The sequence below is a fragment of the Balaenoptera acutorostrata genome, chromosome 21 (assembly GCF_949987535.1).
Source record: "Balaenoptera acutorostrata chromosome 21, mBalAcu1.1, whole genome shotgun sequence".
Taxonomy (NCBI): Eukaryota; Metazoa; Chordata; class Mammalia; order Artiodactyla; family Balaenopteridae; genus Balaenoptera; species Balaenoptera acutorostrata.
Genome location: NC_080084.1, coordinates 4,289,285 through 4,305,608, shown reverse-complemented (window position 1 = coordinate 4,305,608; position 16,324 = coordinate 4,289,285). Strand labels below are relative to the sequence as shown.

General features: G+C 40.9%; 1 protein-coding gene across 4 annotated transcripts in view; it reads left to right on the top strand.

Annotated features, from left to right (window-relative positions):
* Positions 1–16,324, top strand: part of SH2D4A (SH2 domain containing 4A) — a 71,953-nt gene that overhangs the window by 41,161 nt on the left and 14,468 nt on the right. For all 4 annotated transcript variants that reach the window (XM_057537087.1, XM_057537086.1, XM_057537089.1 and 1 more), the window contains 3 exons: positions 2,805–2,916; positions 4,057–4,258; positions 9,172–9,302. In XM_057537087.1, the coding sequence (XP_057393070.1) occupies positions 2,805–2,916; positions 4,057–4,258; positions 9,172–9,302 (445 nt within the window). The remainder of the gene's footprint in view (positions 1–2,804; positions 2,917–4,056; positions 4,259–9,171; positions 9,303–16,324) is intronic.

Here is a 16,324-nt window from a genome sequence, read left to right as displayed (position 1 = left end):
CCAGGAGTGGGATTGCTGGATCATATGGTAGCTCTATTTTTAGTTTTTTAAGGAACGTCCATACTATTCTCCATAGTAGATGCACCAATTTACATTCCCACCAACAGTGTAAGAGGGTTCCCTTTTCTCCATACCCTGTTTAGCATTTATTATTTGTAGACTTTTTGATGATGGCCATTCTGACTGGTGTGAGGTGATAGCTCATTTTGGTTGATTTGCATTTCTCTAATAGTTAGTGAAGTTGAGCATCTTTTCATGTGCCTGTTGACCATCTGTATGTCTTCTTTAGAAAAAGTCTGTTTAGGTTTTCTGCTCCTTTTTTGATTGGGTTGTTTCTTTTTTTGATATTGAGTTCTATGAGCTGTCTGTATATTTTGAATATTAACCCCTTGTTGTTTGCCTTATTTGCAAATATTTTCTCCCATTCCATAGGTTGTTTTTTCATTTTGTTGATGGTTTCCTTTACTGTGCAAAAGCTTATATATTTGGTTAGGTCCCATTTGTTTATATTTTGCTTTTATTTCTTTTGCCTTGGGAGACTGACCTAAGAAAACATTGGTACGGTTTATGTCAGAGAATGTTTTGCCTATGTTCTCTTCTAGGAGTTTTATGGTGTTGTGTTTTATATGTAGGTCTTTAAGCCATTCTGAGTTTATTTTTGTGTATGGTTTGAGGGAGTGTTCTAATTTCATTGATCTACATGCAGCTGTCCAGCTTTCCCCAACACCACTTGTTGAAGAAGGTGTCTTTTCTCCATTGTACAGTCTCGCCTCCTTTGTCATAGATTAATTGACCATAGGTGCGAGGGTTTATTTCTGGGCTCTCTGTTCTGTTCCATTGATCTTTATGTCTGTTTTTGTGCCATTACCATGCAGTTTTGATTACTGTAGCTTTGTAGTATAGTCTGAAGTCTGGGAAGATTTTTGCTTCCAGCTTTGTTCTTTTTCCTCAGGATTGCTTTGGCAATTCTGGGTCTTTTGTAGTTCCATATAAATTTTAGGATTATTTGTTCTAGTTCTGGGAAAAATGTCCTGGGTGTCTTGATAGGGATCACATTAAATCTGTAGATTGCTTGGGGTAGTATGGCCATTTTAACAATATTTATTCTTCCAATCCAAGAACATAGGATATTTTTCCATTTCTTTGAATCATTTTCAGTTTCCTTTAAAAATGTTTTATAGTTCTCGGTGTATAGGTCGTTTACCTCCTTGGTTAAGTTTATTCCTAGGTTTTTGTTTTTGTTTTGACGTGATTTTAAAATCATGTTTAAATTTCCTTGTTAGTGTAAAGAAGTGCAACAGGTTTCTGTGTATTAATCTTGTATCCTGCTATCTTGCTGAATTCATTTATTAGTTCTAGTAGTTTTTGTGTTTGACTTTAGGGTTCTCTATATAGAGTATCATGTCACCTGCAAATAGTGGCAGTTTTACCTCTTCCCTTCCAGCTTGGGTGCATTTTAATTATTTTTCTTGTCTGGTTGTTGTGGCTAGGACTTCCAATACTATGTTGAATAGAAGTGGTAAGAGTGGGCATCCTTGTCTCGTTCCTTTGGGAAGTCTTTCAGCTTTTCACCATTGACTATGATGTTGACTGTGGGTTTGTTGTAAATAGCTTTCATTATGTTGAGATATGTTCCCTTTATACCCATATTGATGAGAGTTTCTATCGTGAATGGATGTTGAATTCTGTCACGTGCTTTTTTGGCATCTATTGAGATAATCATGTGGTTTTTGTCTTTTCTTTTGTTGATGTGGTGTATCACATTGATTGATTTGCATATGTTGAGCCATCCTTGTGACCCTGGAATGAATCCAACTTGATCATGGTATTGGATCCTTTTTATGTGTTGTTGGATTCAGTGTGCAAATATTTTGTTGAGGAGTTTTGCAGCTGTATTCATCAAAGATATTGGCCTGTAAATTTCTTTTTTTGTAGTGTCTTTGGTTTTGGCAGCAGGGTGATGGTGGCTTCATAGAATGAATTTAGGAGTGTTCCCTCTTCCTCAGTCTTTTGGAAGAGTTTGAGAAGGATCAGTATAAGTTCTTCTTTGTATGTTTGGTAGAATTCCCCAGTGAAGCCATTTGGTCCTGGACTTTTGTTTGCAGTGAGTTCTTTTTTAAATTACAGATTCTATTTCACTTCTAGTGATCGGTCTGTTCAAATTAGCTGTTTCTTCCTGACAGCTTTGGTGGGCTGCATGTTTTCTAGAAACGTGTCTGTTTCTTCTAGGTTGTTCAACTTGTTGGCATATAATTGTTCATAGTATTCTCTTATGATTTTTTTATATTTCTGTGGTATCAGTTATTATTTCTCCTCTTTCATTTCTTATTTTGTTTATTTGGGTACTCTCTCTTTTCTTCTTGGTGAACCTGGCTAGAGGTTTGTTAATTTTGTTTATCTTTTCAAAAAAACCAGCTCTTGGTTTTGTTGATCTTTTCTATTTTTTTTTTTTTGAGCTCTATTTTATTTATCTACTCTCTGATCTTTATTATTTCCTTCTTTCTGTTGACTTTGGATTTTGTTTGTCCTTCTTTTTCTAATTCTTTTAGGTGGTAGGTTAGGTTATTTATTTGAGATTTTTCTTGTTTCTTGAGGAAGGCCTGTAGTGCTATGAACTTCCCTCTTAGAACTGCTTTTGCTGCATTCCATAGATTTTGTAAGGTTGTGTTTTCATTTTCGAGCTTTCTATTCTCTTCCATTCATCTATATGCCCATTTTTGTGCCCATACCATGCCTAGTGCCTGCCTCACTGCAGGAAACTGCCAGAATCCCTCACCAGTGTTTGTTTTTGGGTTTTTAAACAGAAGAAAGAATCTGTGAAGAAAACACAAGATGAAGAAGTAAAACAAATCGATGAAGAGAGAACCAAGCAGATTTATAAGAGCTGGAAAGAAGATTCGGAGTGGCAGGCCTCTTGTGAGTACCCAGAGGCCTCCATAACAGCGACACTAAGCTAGTTTGTTCACCGAATAAGATGATCCATCTAGGAAGCACTTAGAGTGGTTGTTGAGAGACGTTTTAACACTAAACTATTATTCAAAGGCTACAGAGCCATCTAAACATTGAATAGCAGAAAGGTTCTCATCTAAACATTGAATAGCAGGAATGTTCTCAATTCATCTTAGTACCATCAAAATTATGATGTATGTATATGATGAAATGGTATTTATCTATGAAAAAGTGTTTTGGAAGAGTGTTTAACGTCCTTGGAATGTGTTTATATCTTTTTAGCTTGGAGAAGAAAAATCATTATAAAATAGTATGAAAAATATCCCTACTTAAAAATGTCTAAGTATATGAGGGAAAAGAAGTGGCAGGTTAACATATTAACATTAGTTCTCTTGGAGAGGCAGGATTCAAGGTTATTTATTGGAATTCTTGTTTTTCTGTATTTTTCTCAGTTTTCAACAGTGAACACATCTTAACTTTGTAATCAGAAGAACACAGGGGTAACAGGCTGGATGTGTCAGCATCCCTCCCCCACCTATGGCTCAACCCTGCCCCCTTCTGAGTTAGCACTGCCCAGAGATCATCCTCCTAGGGAGAGGCCAGTGCAGATGAAGGCAGAGCAGAGCATGTGTGAGGATGCTGGGAGGATTCGGGTTTGAAACAGGATTAGAGCTTCCATCTGACTTGGACAAAGACACCCTAACTTCCCGGTCATCCCTTGAAGCAACAGGAGGAGAACAGGGGCGGCCATGTTTGCAGAATGTTGGGAATTCCATCACAATGAACATCATTAAAATGACAATTTTTGTGAAGTGAAAATGTTTACCAGATCCAATCACTTCTATGCAGTGAAATCTTAGTGTAATGGAACACTTTAGGCATTTCTGTGAAATCAAACATAACAGATTCTGACCAATAATGTCTGAAGTGCAGATACACTCAGTAAAGCTTATTCTTACATCCTGCATTAGGGTCTTTAATGCTAGGCATTGCTGGTGCCTGTTCATTGTTACCAGAGTCCGTTCTGTTCACTGTTTGTGGTGCTGATTCTTCTGAACATCTCCGTGGGCTCATGAGGGCTTTTCTCAAACCCCACTGTTTTTCTAGTGCGAAGATCCAAGGCAGCTGATGAGAGGAGGCGCTCCCTGGCCAAACAAGCGCGGGAGGACTACAAGAGGCTGTCCCAGAGGGGGAGAGGCGGCGAGGGGCCACAGAGCCCCCCTGGTGGGCCCCAGAAACCCCGGAGGCCCCCCCTTCCACCCAAGCCTCAGTTCCTGAGCCCTGCGGGACACCCCTGCAGACCTCTCAGGTAAGAAGCCATGCAGATGGCTTTAAGCATAAGCGGTGAAATGGCCGATTAAAATAGATGAATTGCGTGGCCGCTGCGGGGAGAGAGCCTGCCGGTGCCATTCAATCCGGCCCCACCTCTGAGTCTGTGATGCTGAGACACCGGGGCAGCCCTTCATCTCCCCTCATCTGTAAAATCCCCACTGTGGGTACCATTAACATAGCCAGGAACTTTGTGAAGATGCACAGTGAGGTCCTGTGCCCCCAGCCCAGCTCACCCCCACCTGGTGACAACCAGTGAGGGGAGGGGGGACAACTGGGAGGTCATCACGGTAGGAACCCAGGCTTGCCGGCCTTCACATCATGAGCAGAGCTACACTTCCACTGCTCAGGTTAAAGATTTGATGATAATTCTCATTCTGGGATATACAGCCAAGCTCATAGATTGAGAATATGGAAATGTTTCTTTTCTTTTTTTTTTTAAATATCTTTATTGGAGTATAATTGCTTTACAATGTTGTGTTAGTTTCTGCTGTACAACAAAGTGAATCAGCTATATGTATACATATATCCCTATATCCCCTCTCTCTTGAGCCTCCCTCCCACCCTCCCTATCCCACCCCTCTAGGTCATCACAAAGCATCGAGCTGATCTCCCTGTGCTATGCAGCAGCTGGAAATGTTTCTTTTTTAAATGAAGACTTTATTTGGCCATGGTGGTCCCTTTGCCTCCTAGGCTGTGGGGGGAATTAGGCAGAATAATTTGTTTCGGAAAATCCTTGAATAAAAATAGAGTGCAAACCCACAGCTAACATCATTCTCAATGGTGAAAAACTGAAACCATTTCCACTAAGATCAGGAACAAGAAAAAGTTGCCCACTCTCACCACTATTATTCAACATAGTTTTGGAAGTTTTAGCCACAGCAATCAGAGAAGAAAAAGAAATAAAAGGAACCCAAATCGGAAAAGAAGAAGTAAAACTGTCACTGTTTGCAGATGACATGATATTATACATAGAGAATCCTAAAGCTGCTACCAGAAAACTACTAGAGCTAATCAATGAATCTGGTAAAGTAGCAGGATACAAAATTAATGCACAGAAATCTCTTGCATTCCTATACACTAATGATGAAAAATCTGAAAGAGAAATTAAGGAAACACTCCCATTTACCATTGCAAAAAAAAGCATAAAATACCTAGGAGTAAACCTACCTAAGGAGACAAAAGACCTGTATGCAGAAAACTGTAAGACACTGATGAAAGAAATTAAAGATGATACAAACAGATGGAGAGATATACATGTTCTTGAATTGGAAGAATCAACATTGTGAAAATGACTATACTACTCAAAAAAACCTACAGATTTAATGCAATCCCTATCAAACTACCAATGGCATTTTTCACAGAACTAGAACAAAAAATTTCACAATTTGTATGGAAACACAAAAGACCCTGAATAGCTAAAGCAATCTTGAGAAAGAAAAACGGAGCTGGAGGAATCAGGCTTCCTGACTTCAGACTATACTACAAAGCTACAGTAATCAAGACAGTATGGTACTGGAACAAAAACAGAAATATAGATCAATGGAACAGGATAGAAAGCCCAGAGATAAACCCATGCACATATGGTCACCTTATCTTTGATAAAGGAAGCAAGACTATACAATGGAGAAAAGACAGCCTTTTCAATAAGTGGTGCTGGGAAAACTGGACAGCTACATGTAAAAGAATGAAATTAGAACACTCCCTAACACCATACACAAAAATAAACTCCAAATGGATTAAAGACCTAAATGTAAGGCCAGACACTATCAAACTCTTAGAGGAAAACATAGGCAGAACCCTCTATGACATAAATCACAGCAAGATCCTTTCTGACCCACTTCCTAGAGTAATGGAAATAAAAACAAAAATAAACAAATGGGACCTAATGAAAGTTAAAAGCTTTTGCACAGCAAAGGAAACCATAAACAAGACGAAAAGACAACCCTCAGAATGGGAGAAAATATTTGCAAACAAAGCAACTGACAAAGGATTAATCTCTAAAATATACAAGCAGCTCATGCAGCTCAATATCAAAAAAGCAAACAACCTAATCCAAAAATGGGCAGAAGACCTAAATAGACATTTCTCCAAAGAAGACATATGGATTGCCAACAAACACATGAAAGGATGCTCAACATCACTAATCATTAGAGAAATGCAAATCAAAACTACAAAGAGGTATCACCTCACACTGGTCAGAATGGCCATCATCAAAAAATCTACAAACAATAAATGCTAAAGAGGGTGTGGAGAAAAGGGAACCCTCTTGCACTGTTGGTGGGAATGTAAATTGATACAGCCACTATGGAAAACAGTATGGAGGTTCCTTTAAAAACTAAAACTAAAACTACCATACGACCCAGCAATCCCACTACTGGGCATATACCCTGAGAAAACCATCATTCAAAAAGAGACATGTACCACAATGTTCATTGCAGCACTATTTACAATAGTCAGGACATGGAAGCAACCTAAGTGTCCATCGACAGACGAATGGATAAAGAAGATGTGGCACATGTATACAATGGAATATTACTCAGCCATAAAAAGAAACAAAATTGAGTTATTTGTAGTGAGGTGGATGGACCTAGAGTCTGTCATACAGAGTGAAGTAAGTCAGAAAGAGAAAAACAAATACCGTATGCTAACACACATACATAGAATCTAAAAAAAAAAAATGGTTCTGAAGAACCTATGGGCAGGACAGGAATAAAGATGCAGACATAGAGAGTGGACTTAAGGACACGGGGAGGGGGAAGGGTAAGCTGGGACAAAGTGAGAGAGTGGCATGGACATATATACACTACCAAACGTAAAATAGATAGCTAGTGGGAAGCAGCAGCATAGCACAGGGAGATCAGCTCGGTGCTTTGTGACCACATAGAGGGGTGGGATAGGGAGGGTTGAAGGGAGATGCAAGAGGGAGGCTATATGGGGATATATGTGTATGTATAGCTGATTTACTTTGTTATACAGCAGAAAGTAAAACAACATTGTAAAGCAATTATACTCCAATAAAGATGTTAAAAGAAAAAAGAAAAATGCAGTGATATCACAGCAGAAACCCCCATCCCTTATGTTCACTAATTATAAAATTATTTTCTCCTGTTTATTGCTATTATATGAGTTTTTCATATTCTGGTGTGTAGGAAGATGATATTTAAAATAACCAAGAGAAATCAAATATTGATTTAATGAAACACAACTGTCTAAAGCCTTTTCCTCTGAAATAAAAACTAAAAATGCTTCTCTGTCAGGAGTATCGAAAAATAAAAAACAAAGATCTCCTTTTGTGTGGGTCAGTAGTTATCTTCAGGGCTTTTTCCTAATGGGGATTATGTCCTCAGAGGAAGCAGGAGGTGGACCATTTCCTCTGCTATGATTATACTTACTCAGTTGAAAGGTTCCATCTGGGGACTTGGGGACCAGCATTAACTGACCATGTTCTACGGAGTGACAGTTTGGGGAACGATTTTTTCCTTATGACAACAAGAGAGGCCCCTCAACGTTGTGACTGGGGCACGGAGTGTGAGCTCCTGCGCAGGCGCCTCCCACACCCAAGCCTTTCACTGTGTCGGGCCGCAGGTCCCCGCAGGCTATGTGCCTCTCCAGGCTCCTCCAAGGGTGGAATACGGCTTGTCATACACCCGCACCCACAGTATTTTTAGAGCACAGCTTATGTGACTGACAGCAATGAAGGTGCCTTTTAATGAGGGTTTTAAGATGATGTTTTAAGCTCCAGTAGCTCATTTTTTCCAACTTAAGCCACTTGCATGAAGTGCTTTTTGTGAGGTGGCCAGACCAGATGGTTTCAGGGCTGGGACTTCAAACAGTGATGACCGAGGTCAGCTAGGAGCCAGCCCAGGGAAAGACAGACGCAGGCTGTCCTTGGAGTTTCTGCTTGACCTCCAAAGATTTCCCGAAGAAAAGAACCTAATCTGAAGGCCGGGAGGAGAACTTAACATGTAATCTCATGTGTGTGCAGTGTCTGCTCCCTTGGAAAGTCAAGTATTACAAGCTGTTTTCTCCAAAATGCTATGTATATGTATGTGCATGCATATATATCACGTGTATATATGTACATCTGACATACATATATCACATGTAACTCCTGGTAGCATGTGTTACCATAAAAAGCATAAAGAACATAATTTACATGGCACGATATTCCGGTAGCTCATCCAAACTCGTGGTTTTTACATTGAATTCTCAGAATTTGTGGGCCTGGAACTTGGGAATACATTTGTTACACTGCAGTATTAGTTTTTGTAGTGGAAATTGACTTAAGTTCTGCTACTGAATTTATTTCAAAACCATTCTGCTGCCTGTATCTTTCTCTTAAGCTATCTTCAAACACTTCTCTTTCTTTTACTTTTTATTTCTGAGACTGCCTTTTAGCAGAACTCTTCAAAGTATGGGAGAGAAGGAAGCAAGTCAGAGAGGTCAGTGGAAACAGAAAGATGAGGAAATTGAGTGATGGAAGTGTTAGGGAGAAAGTTTATTCTATTGCATCTGGTTTCCTCCTTTTGCAAGTACATGCTCTCCAGGAAAATATGGCTGGGGTTGTATTTCACTTTTTAATGCTCATTTTGTCAAATTTTAATTAATGGAGCTTCTCATTCATATTAAAAATGAATTAAAATCTGTGTGTCGGCACAGCAGCAGCTCATGGCTAGCCTGCGGGACTGAAAGGGCAGGTGACAGATCTGCTCCCTCCTCTTCCCTGCCCTGGAGGAACCGTGTGACATCCGTGCGCAGGGTCGCGCCCCTTGAGCTCAGCTGCGAGGCCAGGTCTTCAGACGTGTTACATTCTCTGTGTGCGTGTGTGATTTTTGAAAGCATTATTTTCCAACCAGTTGAATCTAACTTGAAACCCTTCATGAATGTCAGAAACCAGGCAGCGGCGAGGCCGGCGTCCCGCTCGGCCCAGGGGGACATCGTGCGCTGGTTCCGGGAGGAGCAGCTCCCGCTGCGGGCCGGCTACCTGGGCACCTCGGACAGCGTCGCCCCGTGGTTCCACGGTGAGTGCACGGCTCCGCCCCTGGCGGTGGGTGAGCCGGCTCGGCCTCCAGGCGCGCGGGGTCAGGGCTGCCTTTCACCTGAACTGCCCCCGAAGAGGCTCTGACCTTGTCCTCGCAGAGCGGCTTTCCCCGGCTTTCTCAGGGAGCTGCAGTCTCACGACCAGAGGCGCACGCCACGGTGGCTGCCAGCACGGGGGGTGGTTCATCACCCCGGACGGACACCACGGGGTGGAGGGAAGGCAGGCCCCTTGGGACACCCCGCAGATGGCAGCGCTGTCATCCACCCCCACCTCCCCCCAGAGAGGGGCCGGTGTGGCCTCTGTGCGTGGTCGGAAGGTCACGGGCTGAGTGACCTTGAGCAGATTATCGTTCTCCGCAGCGAGTCCGTTTATCTGAGCCTCGCTTTCCTCATCTGTTAAGTGAAGGGGTGAGACTTTGTGATCTTGAACTTAAAAGTTGATCTGTGTGGTTAAGGCTGCGAAGTGGGTCTGTTGGGGGCTGAGCAGAGGTCAGCTCGTAAAGCACGTCTTCATTCGACCCTCAAAGCTAGGCTCATTCAAGCCGTCTGTTTACCCAGCACCCGCCTCACCGACCTCTCCGTTTCTTGAACTTCCAGAAAAGGAGGTGGCTTCCTGCCTCGACTGGCTTCCACGAGGTCTGTGGTTGGGTTGGACTCACTGGTTCCGTGGACAGCAAAAGCTTTTTTTTTTTTTTTTTTTTGCTGCACGGTGCGGCACGCCGGATCTTAGTTCCCCGACCAGGGATTGAACCCATGCCCCTTGCAGTGGAAGCGCGCAGGGTTAACCACTGGACCAGCAGGGAAGTCCCAACAAAAGCTTTAAGACAGAGATCACGCCCTCTCATAGAGCACACTTGTCCTAACGGGTATCTCGGTTTGAGTTATGTTTAAGGCTACTCTCTTTCCAGTAGGATCGTCTCACACATAAATAAAGCCACAAAAACAAGCTCCCAAACACACAGCATGGCAAACTCCTCTAAAAAGAACCACGTTATCTGCGGTAGGCTCGTTGCCAAAGGGCTGCCTTTACAGGTACAGCACAGCAGCCTAGTTTTGCTTGACAGTGCATGTTCTTTGGCAATTTAGGTTTTGTAATTGTCCATCCCCAGAGGAGCCCCCCAGCCCAGCCCTCCCAGGACCAGGTCCTTCCTTTCCATTCTGCTCTGAAGACACTGGAGGAAAGAGTGACAACAGCGTCAAAAGATGAATAGAAAGAACGTGGTCAGAGACCCGTCTGTCATGGTCAACTCCGCTGCCCCACATTGCCTGTTTCTTTTCCTTTTTAAGATAAGCAGTGAGGAAATCAGCCACTTTGTAGCTTCTGTGTCACTGGGCAGAAGATGCTGTCATCCCTGATTAAAAGGGTGGTAGCTTTTTTAACAGCAGGGTGTGAGAAATTAAAAGTGTTGGTGTTATTAAAAATCCTGACACTTCAACGGGCAGATCTGTTTGAAACAGTTGCTACGAGCTAGGAAGACACAGTCGGACTAAAAATCTAGTTGAAGCTTTGGTTAAAAAATAAGACTCTTGAGTTTTACGTATAATTTATTAATTGTTATTGATTTATTTTCATTTATACAAACATTTATCATAGTTATAAGCAAAGCAAATAATATGATACAATATAATAAGGTAATAATAAATAAATACACAGCCAGTCAATGTAAATCATTATCTTCAGTTTTAAGAAGACAAAATTTCACATTTCTATCACAAAGAGAAGATGGATCACATCTTATCTTTTTTTTTTTTTTAATTTTTATTTATTTATTTATTATTTTTGGCTGTCTTGGGTCTTCGTTTCTGTGCGAGGGCTTTCTCTAGTTGTGGCGAGTGGGGGCCACTCTTCATCACGGTGCGCGGGCCTCTCACTGTCGCGGCCTCTCTTGTTGCGGAACACAGGCTCCAGACGCGCAGGCTCAGTAGGTGTGGCTCATGGGTCTAGTTGCTCCGCAGCATGTGGGATCTTCCCAGACCAGGGCTCGAACCCATGTCCCCTGCACTGGCAGGCAGATTCTCAACCACTGCGCCACCAAGGAAGCCCACATCTTATCTTTTTGAAATATAATTGTTTATCAGGAAGCCTGTTTTGAAATAGCGGCATGGAAGCTCTTCTTCATTGGTTTGCCATATTCCATTCATTGTCATGCACTCCGTTAATCACCCTTCCTAAATTACTGTTTTGGCCACCTAATCTTCCACCCCACAGAAGTTTCTATTTCACCCCTTTCTCTTAATTAGCTTTGGGTAAGGATGGGGGTGGGTAGGAGGAGACCAGGGAAGTGAGGGCTGCTGGGCCTCTGGCTTGTGGGGTGGGTAGGAGCTGCACGCTGTTGGTGAGACAGGAACCCAGGAGGACGTGGGGACTTAGGGGAGGGGACAGTGCACTGGTTTGGGATATGATGAGTTTGAATGTTCTTTGGGGCCGTTGTGTGAAAGTATCCATTTGGCGATCAGATTAATGGGTCAACCCTGGAGATAATAGATTGGATCGTTAGCCCATAATTAAAAGCATGGAGGGGATGAGACTTTCCAGGGGTGAGTTGGGAAGGTGGTAAGAGAGGAAGACCAGGCACAGAAGCTGAGGGAGTGCCAGCCACCACTCAGCGTGGTGGCAGAGAGGAGCAGAGACCCCCCCATCTCTGTCCCAGGCTTGGTGGGTCCAAAACCTGCTGGGCAGGTCAGCCAGAGGGAGAATGGCAAGATTGGCGGCTCAGATCCAGAGGCTGTCCGCCCCCTGGCAGATTCCTTCTTGCTCAGGGAAGGTCAGTCTTTGTCCTGTGAAGGCTTTCAACTGATTAGATGAGGCCCAGCCACACTATGGAGGATTTTCTCTCCTCATTTAAACATGATTTTTCTTTTCTTTCTTTCTTTCTTTCTTTCTTTTTTTTTTTTTTTGGCTGTACTGGGTCTTCATTGCTGCCCGTGAGTTTTCTCTAGTTGCGGTGCACAGGCTTCTCGTTGCAGCGGCTTCTCTTGTTGTGGAGCGTGGGCTCTAGGCACGTGGGCTTCAGTAGTTGTGGCTCGTGGGCTCAGTAGTTGCTGCTCGCGGCTCTAGAGTTCAGGCTCAGTAGTTGTGGCACGTGGGCTTAGTTGCCTTGTGGCATGTGGGATCTTCCCGGACCAGGGATCAAACCCGTGTCCCCTGCATTGGCAGGCGGATTCTTAACCACTGGACCACCAGGGAAGTCCCTAAACATGATTTTTCTAATTATGAAATATTTTAAACAAGAACAGTACAGAGGGAAATATATCTAGTGCCAGTGATGAAACACGTTATAGCTACTCTCCAGATACAGTGAATGTTAAAAACCATATTTACTTCATATCTGTTTTTATTAAGAAATAAATCCTGACAGAGAGAATTAAGGCTCCTTGTTTATTCCCTTTTTGATTCCATTTTCTTCTCTCCTTCCCAATGGGTGAACCACTCTTCTGAAGCTGTCCTTTACATCCATATTTTTATACTCTTATTATATATATGCATATGTGTGTATTTCTATAAAATATATTTTAAAAATATAAAACATAGGTATATGTATGTTTCTATAAAACAATATTGTGTTTAGCATTTACATGGGTATCATGTTATAGACATTCTTCTGCAACGTGTGTTTTCTCTCAACATTATGTTATCTGGGTTTTTCTTTGTAGACTGGCTCATTCATTTTACCTGTAGTGCAGTATTATATGATATATGTTATTTAAATATTTATAATACACACGCTATAAAACACATAATGTTTTATTTGTGTTTAACGATGATATATATTTTATTACACACACATATCATTATTCATTCATCCCTTCTCCTACATTTGGTACATTTTTTTTGCTATTGAAGAAAATGATGTGGTGTACACCCTGAACATGTCTCATTGTAGACATTCATGATAATTTCTTCAGGGTATACATCTAGAAGTGGAAATGCTGGGAGGTAAGGTATGTGCATCTTTAATTATATTAAATATTGCCAAATGCCCTCCAAAGTGATTATACAAAGTTATACTCCCACTAGCTGTACTTGAGAGTTTTTCTTCCTATATACTTGACATACGTGGTATTGCCAGACTTCTTTGTTCATCTAACAGCCTGCGGTGGAACCACCTTATTTTAATTAGCATTGATTTGTTGTCCAGTTAGCCTTTTTTTATTAGTTTATAAAGAATTTATTTTTCCAATTCTTACATGAATTTCCATGAAAAACCTTATATTGACTTCTTTATTGGTTAAAAAAATCAAATATTATTCACCATGATTTTTTTTTAATGTACTATTTTTTTTAACATCTTTATTGGAGTATAATTGCTTTACGTTGTTGTTAGTTGCTGCTGTATAACAAAGTGAATCAGCTATACATATACATATATCCCCATATCCCCTCCCTCTTGCGTCTCCCACCCACTCTCCCTATCCCCCCCCTCTAGGTGGTCACAAAGCGCGAGCTGATCTCCCTGTGCTATGCTGCTGCTTCCCACTAGCTATCTATTTTACATTTGGTAGTGTATATATGTCAGTGCCACTCTCTCACTTCGTCTCAGCTTACCCCTCACCCTCCCCATGTCCTCAAGTCCGTTCTCTATGTCTGAGTCTTTATTCCTCTCCTGCCCCTAGGTTCTTCAGAACCTTTTTTATTTTTTTTTTTAGAGTCCATATATATGTGTTAGCATACGGTATTTCTTTTTCTCTTTCTGACTTACTTCTCTCTGTAGGACAGACTCTAGGTCCATCCACCTCACTACAAATAACTCAATTTCTTTTCTTTTTATGACTGAGTACTATTCCATTGTATATATGTGCCACATCTTCTTTATCCATTCATCTGTCGATGGACATTTAGGTTGCTTCCATGTCCTGGCTATTGTAAATAGTGCTGCAATGAACGTTGTGGTACATGTCTCTTTTTGAATGATGGTTTTCTCAGGGTATATATCCAGTAGTGGGATTGCTGGGTCATATGGTAGTTCTATTTTTAGTTTTTTAAGGAACCTCCATACTGTTCTCCATAGTGGCTATATCAATTTACCTTCCCACCAACAGTGCAAGAGGGTTCCCTTTTCTCCACACCCTCTCTAGCATTTATTGTTTGTAGATTTTTTGATGATGGCCATTCTGACCGGCGTGAGGTGATACCTCTTTGTAGTTTTGATTTGCATTTCTCTAATAATTAGTGATGTTGAGCATCTTTTCATGTGCCTCTTGGCCATCTGTATGTCTTCTTTGGTGAAATGTCTATTTAGGTCTTCTGCCCATTTTTTAATTGAATTGTTTGTTTTTTTGATATTGAGCTCCATGAGCTGTTTATATATTTTGGAAATTAATCCTTTGTCCATTGTTTCATTTGGAAATATTTTCTCCCATTCTGAGGGTTGTCTTTTTGTCTTGATTATGGTTTCCTTTGCTGTGCAAAAGCTTTTAAGTTTCATTAGGTCCCATTTGTTTATTTTTGTTTTTATTTCCATTTCTCTAGGAGGTGGGTCAAAAAAGATCTTGCTGTGGTTTATGTCAAAGAGTGTTTTTCCTATGTTTTCCTCTAAGAGTTTTATAGTGTCTGGCCTTACATTTAAGTCTTTAATCCATTTAGAGTTTACTTTTGTGTATGGTGTTAGGGAGTGTTCTAATTTCATACTTTTATATGTACCCATCCAGTTTTCCCAGCACCACTTATTGAAGAGGCTGTCTTTTCTCCACTGTATATGCTTGCCTCCCTTATCAAAGATAAGGTGACCATATGTGCGTGGGTTTATCTCTGGGCTTTCTATCCTATACCATTGATCTATATTTCTGTTTTTGTAACAGTACCATACTGTCTTGATTACTGTAGCTTTGTAGTATAGTTTGAAGTCAGGGAGCCTGATTCTTCCAGCACCGTTTTTCTTTCTCAAGGTTGCTTTGGGTACGTGGGGTCTTTTGTGTTTCCCTACGAATTGTAAAATTTTTTGTTCTAATTGTGTGAAGAATGCCTTGGTAGTTTGATAGGGATTGCTTTGGGTAGTATAGTCATTTTCACAATATTGATTCTTCCAATCCAAGAATATGGTGTATTTCTCCATCTGTTTATGTCATCTTTGATTTCTTTCATCAGTGTTTTATAGTTTTCCGAGTACAGTCTTTCGCCTCCTTAGGTAGGTTTACTTCTAGGTATTTTCTTCTTTTTGTTATGATGGTAAATGGGATTGTTTCCTTAATTTCCCTTTCTGATTTTTTGTTGTTAGTGTATAGGAATGCCAGAGATTTCTGTGCATTAATTTTGTATCCTGAAACCTTACCAAATTCATTGATTAGTTCTAGTAGTTTTCTGGTTGCATCTTTAGGACTTTCTATGTATAGTATCATGTCATCTGCAAACAGTGAGAGTTTTACTTCTTCTTTTCCAATTTGTATTCCTTTTATTTCTTTTTCTTCTCTGACTGCCATGGCTAGGACTTCCAAAACTATGTTGAATGAGAGTGGCGAGAATGAACATCCTTCTCTTGTTCCTGATCTTAGTGGAAATGCTTTCAGTTTTTCACTATTGAGTATGATGTTTGCTGTGGGTTTGTCATATATGGCTTTTATTATGTTGAAGTAGGTTCCCTCTATGCCCATTTTCTGGAGAGTTTTTATCATAAATGGGTGTTGAATTTTGTCAAAAGCTTTTTCTGTATCTATTGAAATGATCATATGGTTTTTATTCCTTAATTTGTTGATATGGTGTATCACATTGATTGATTTGCATATATTGAAGAATCCTTGCATCCCTGGGATAAATGCCACTTGATCATGGTGTATGATCCTTTTAATATGTTGTTGGATTCTGTTTGCTAGTATTTTGTTCAATATTTTTGCTTCTATGTTCATCAGTGATATTGGTCTATAATTTTCTTTTTTTGTGATGTCTTTTTCTGGTTTTGGTATCAGGGTGATGATGGCTTCATAGAATGGATTTGGGAGTGTTTCTCCCTCTGGAAATTTTTGGAAGAGTTTGAGAAGGATCAATGTTAGCTCTTCTCTAAGTGTCTGA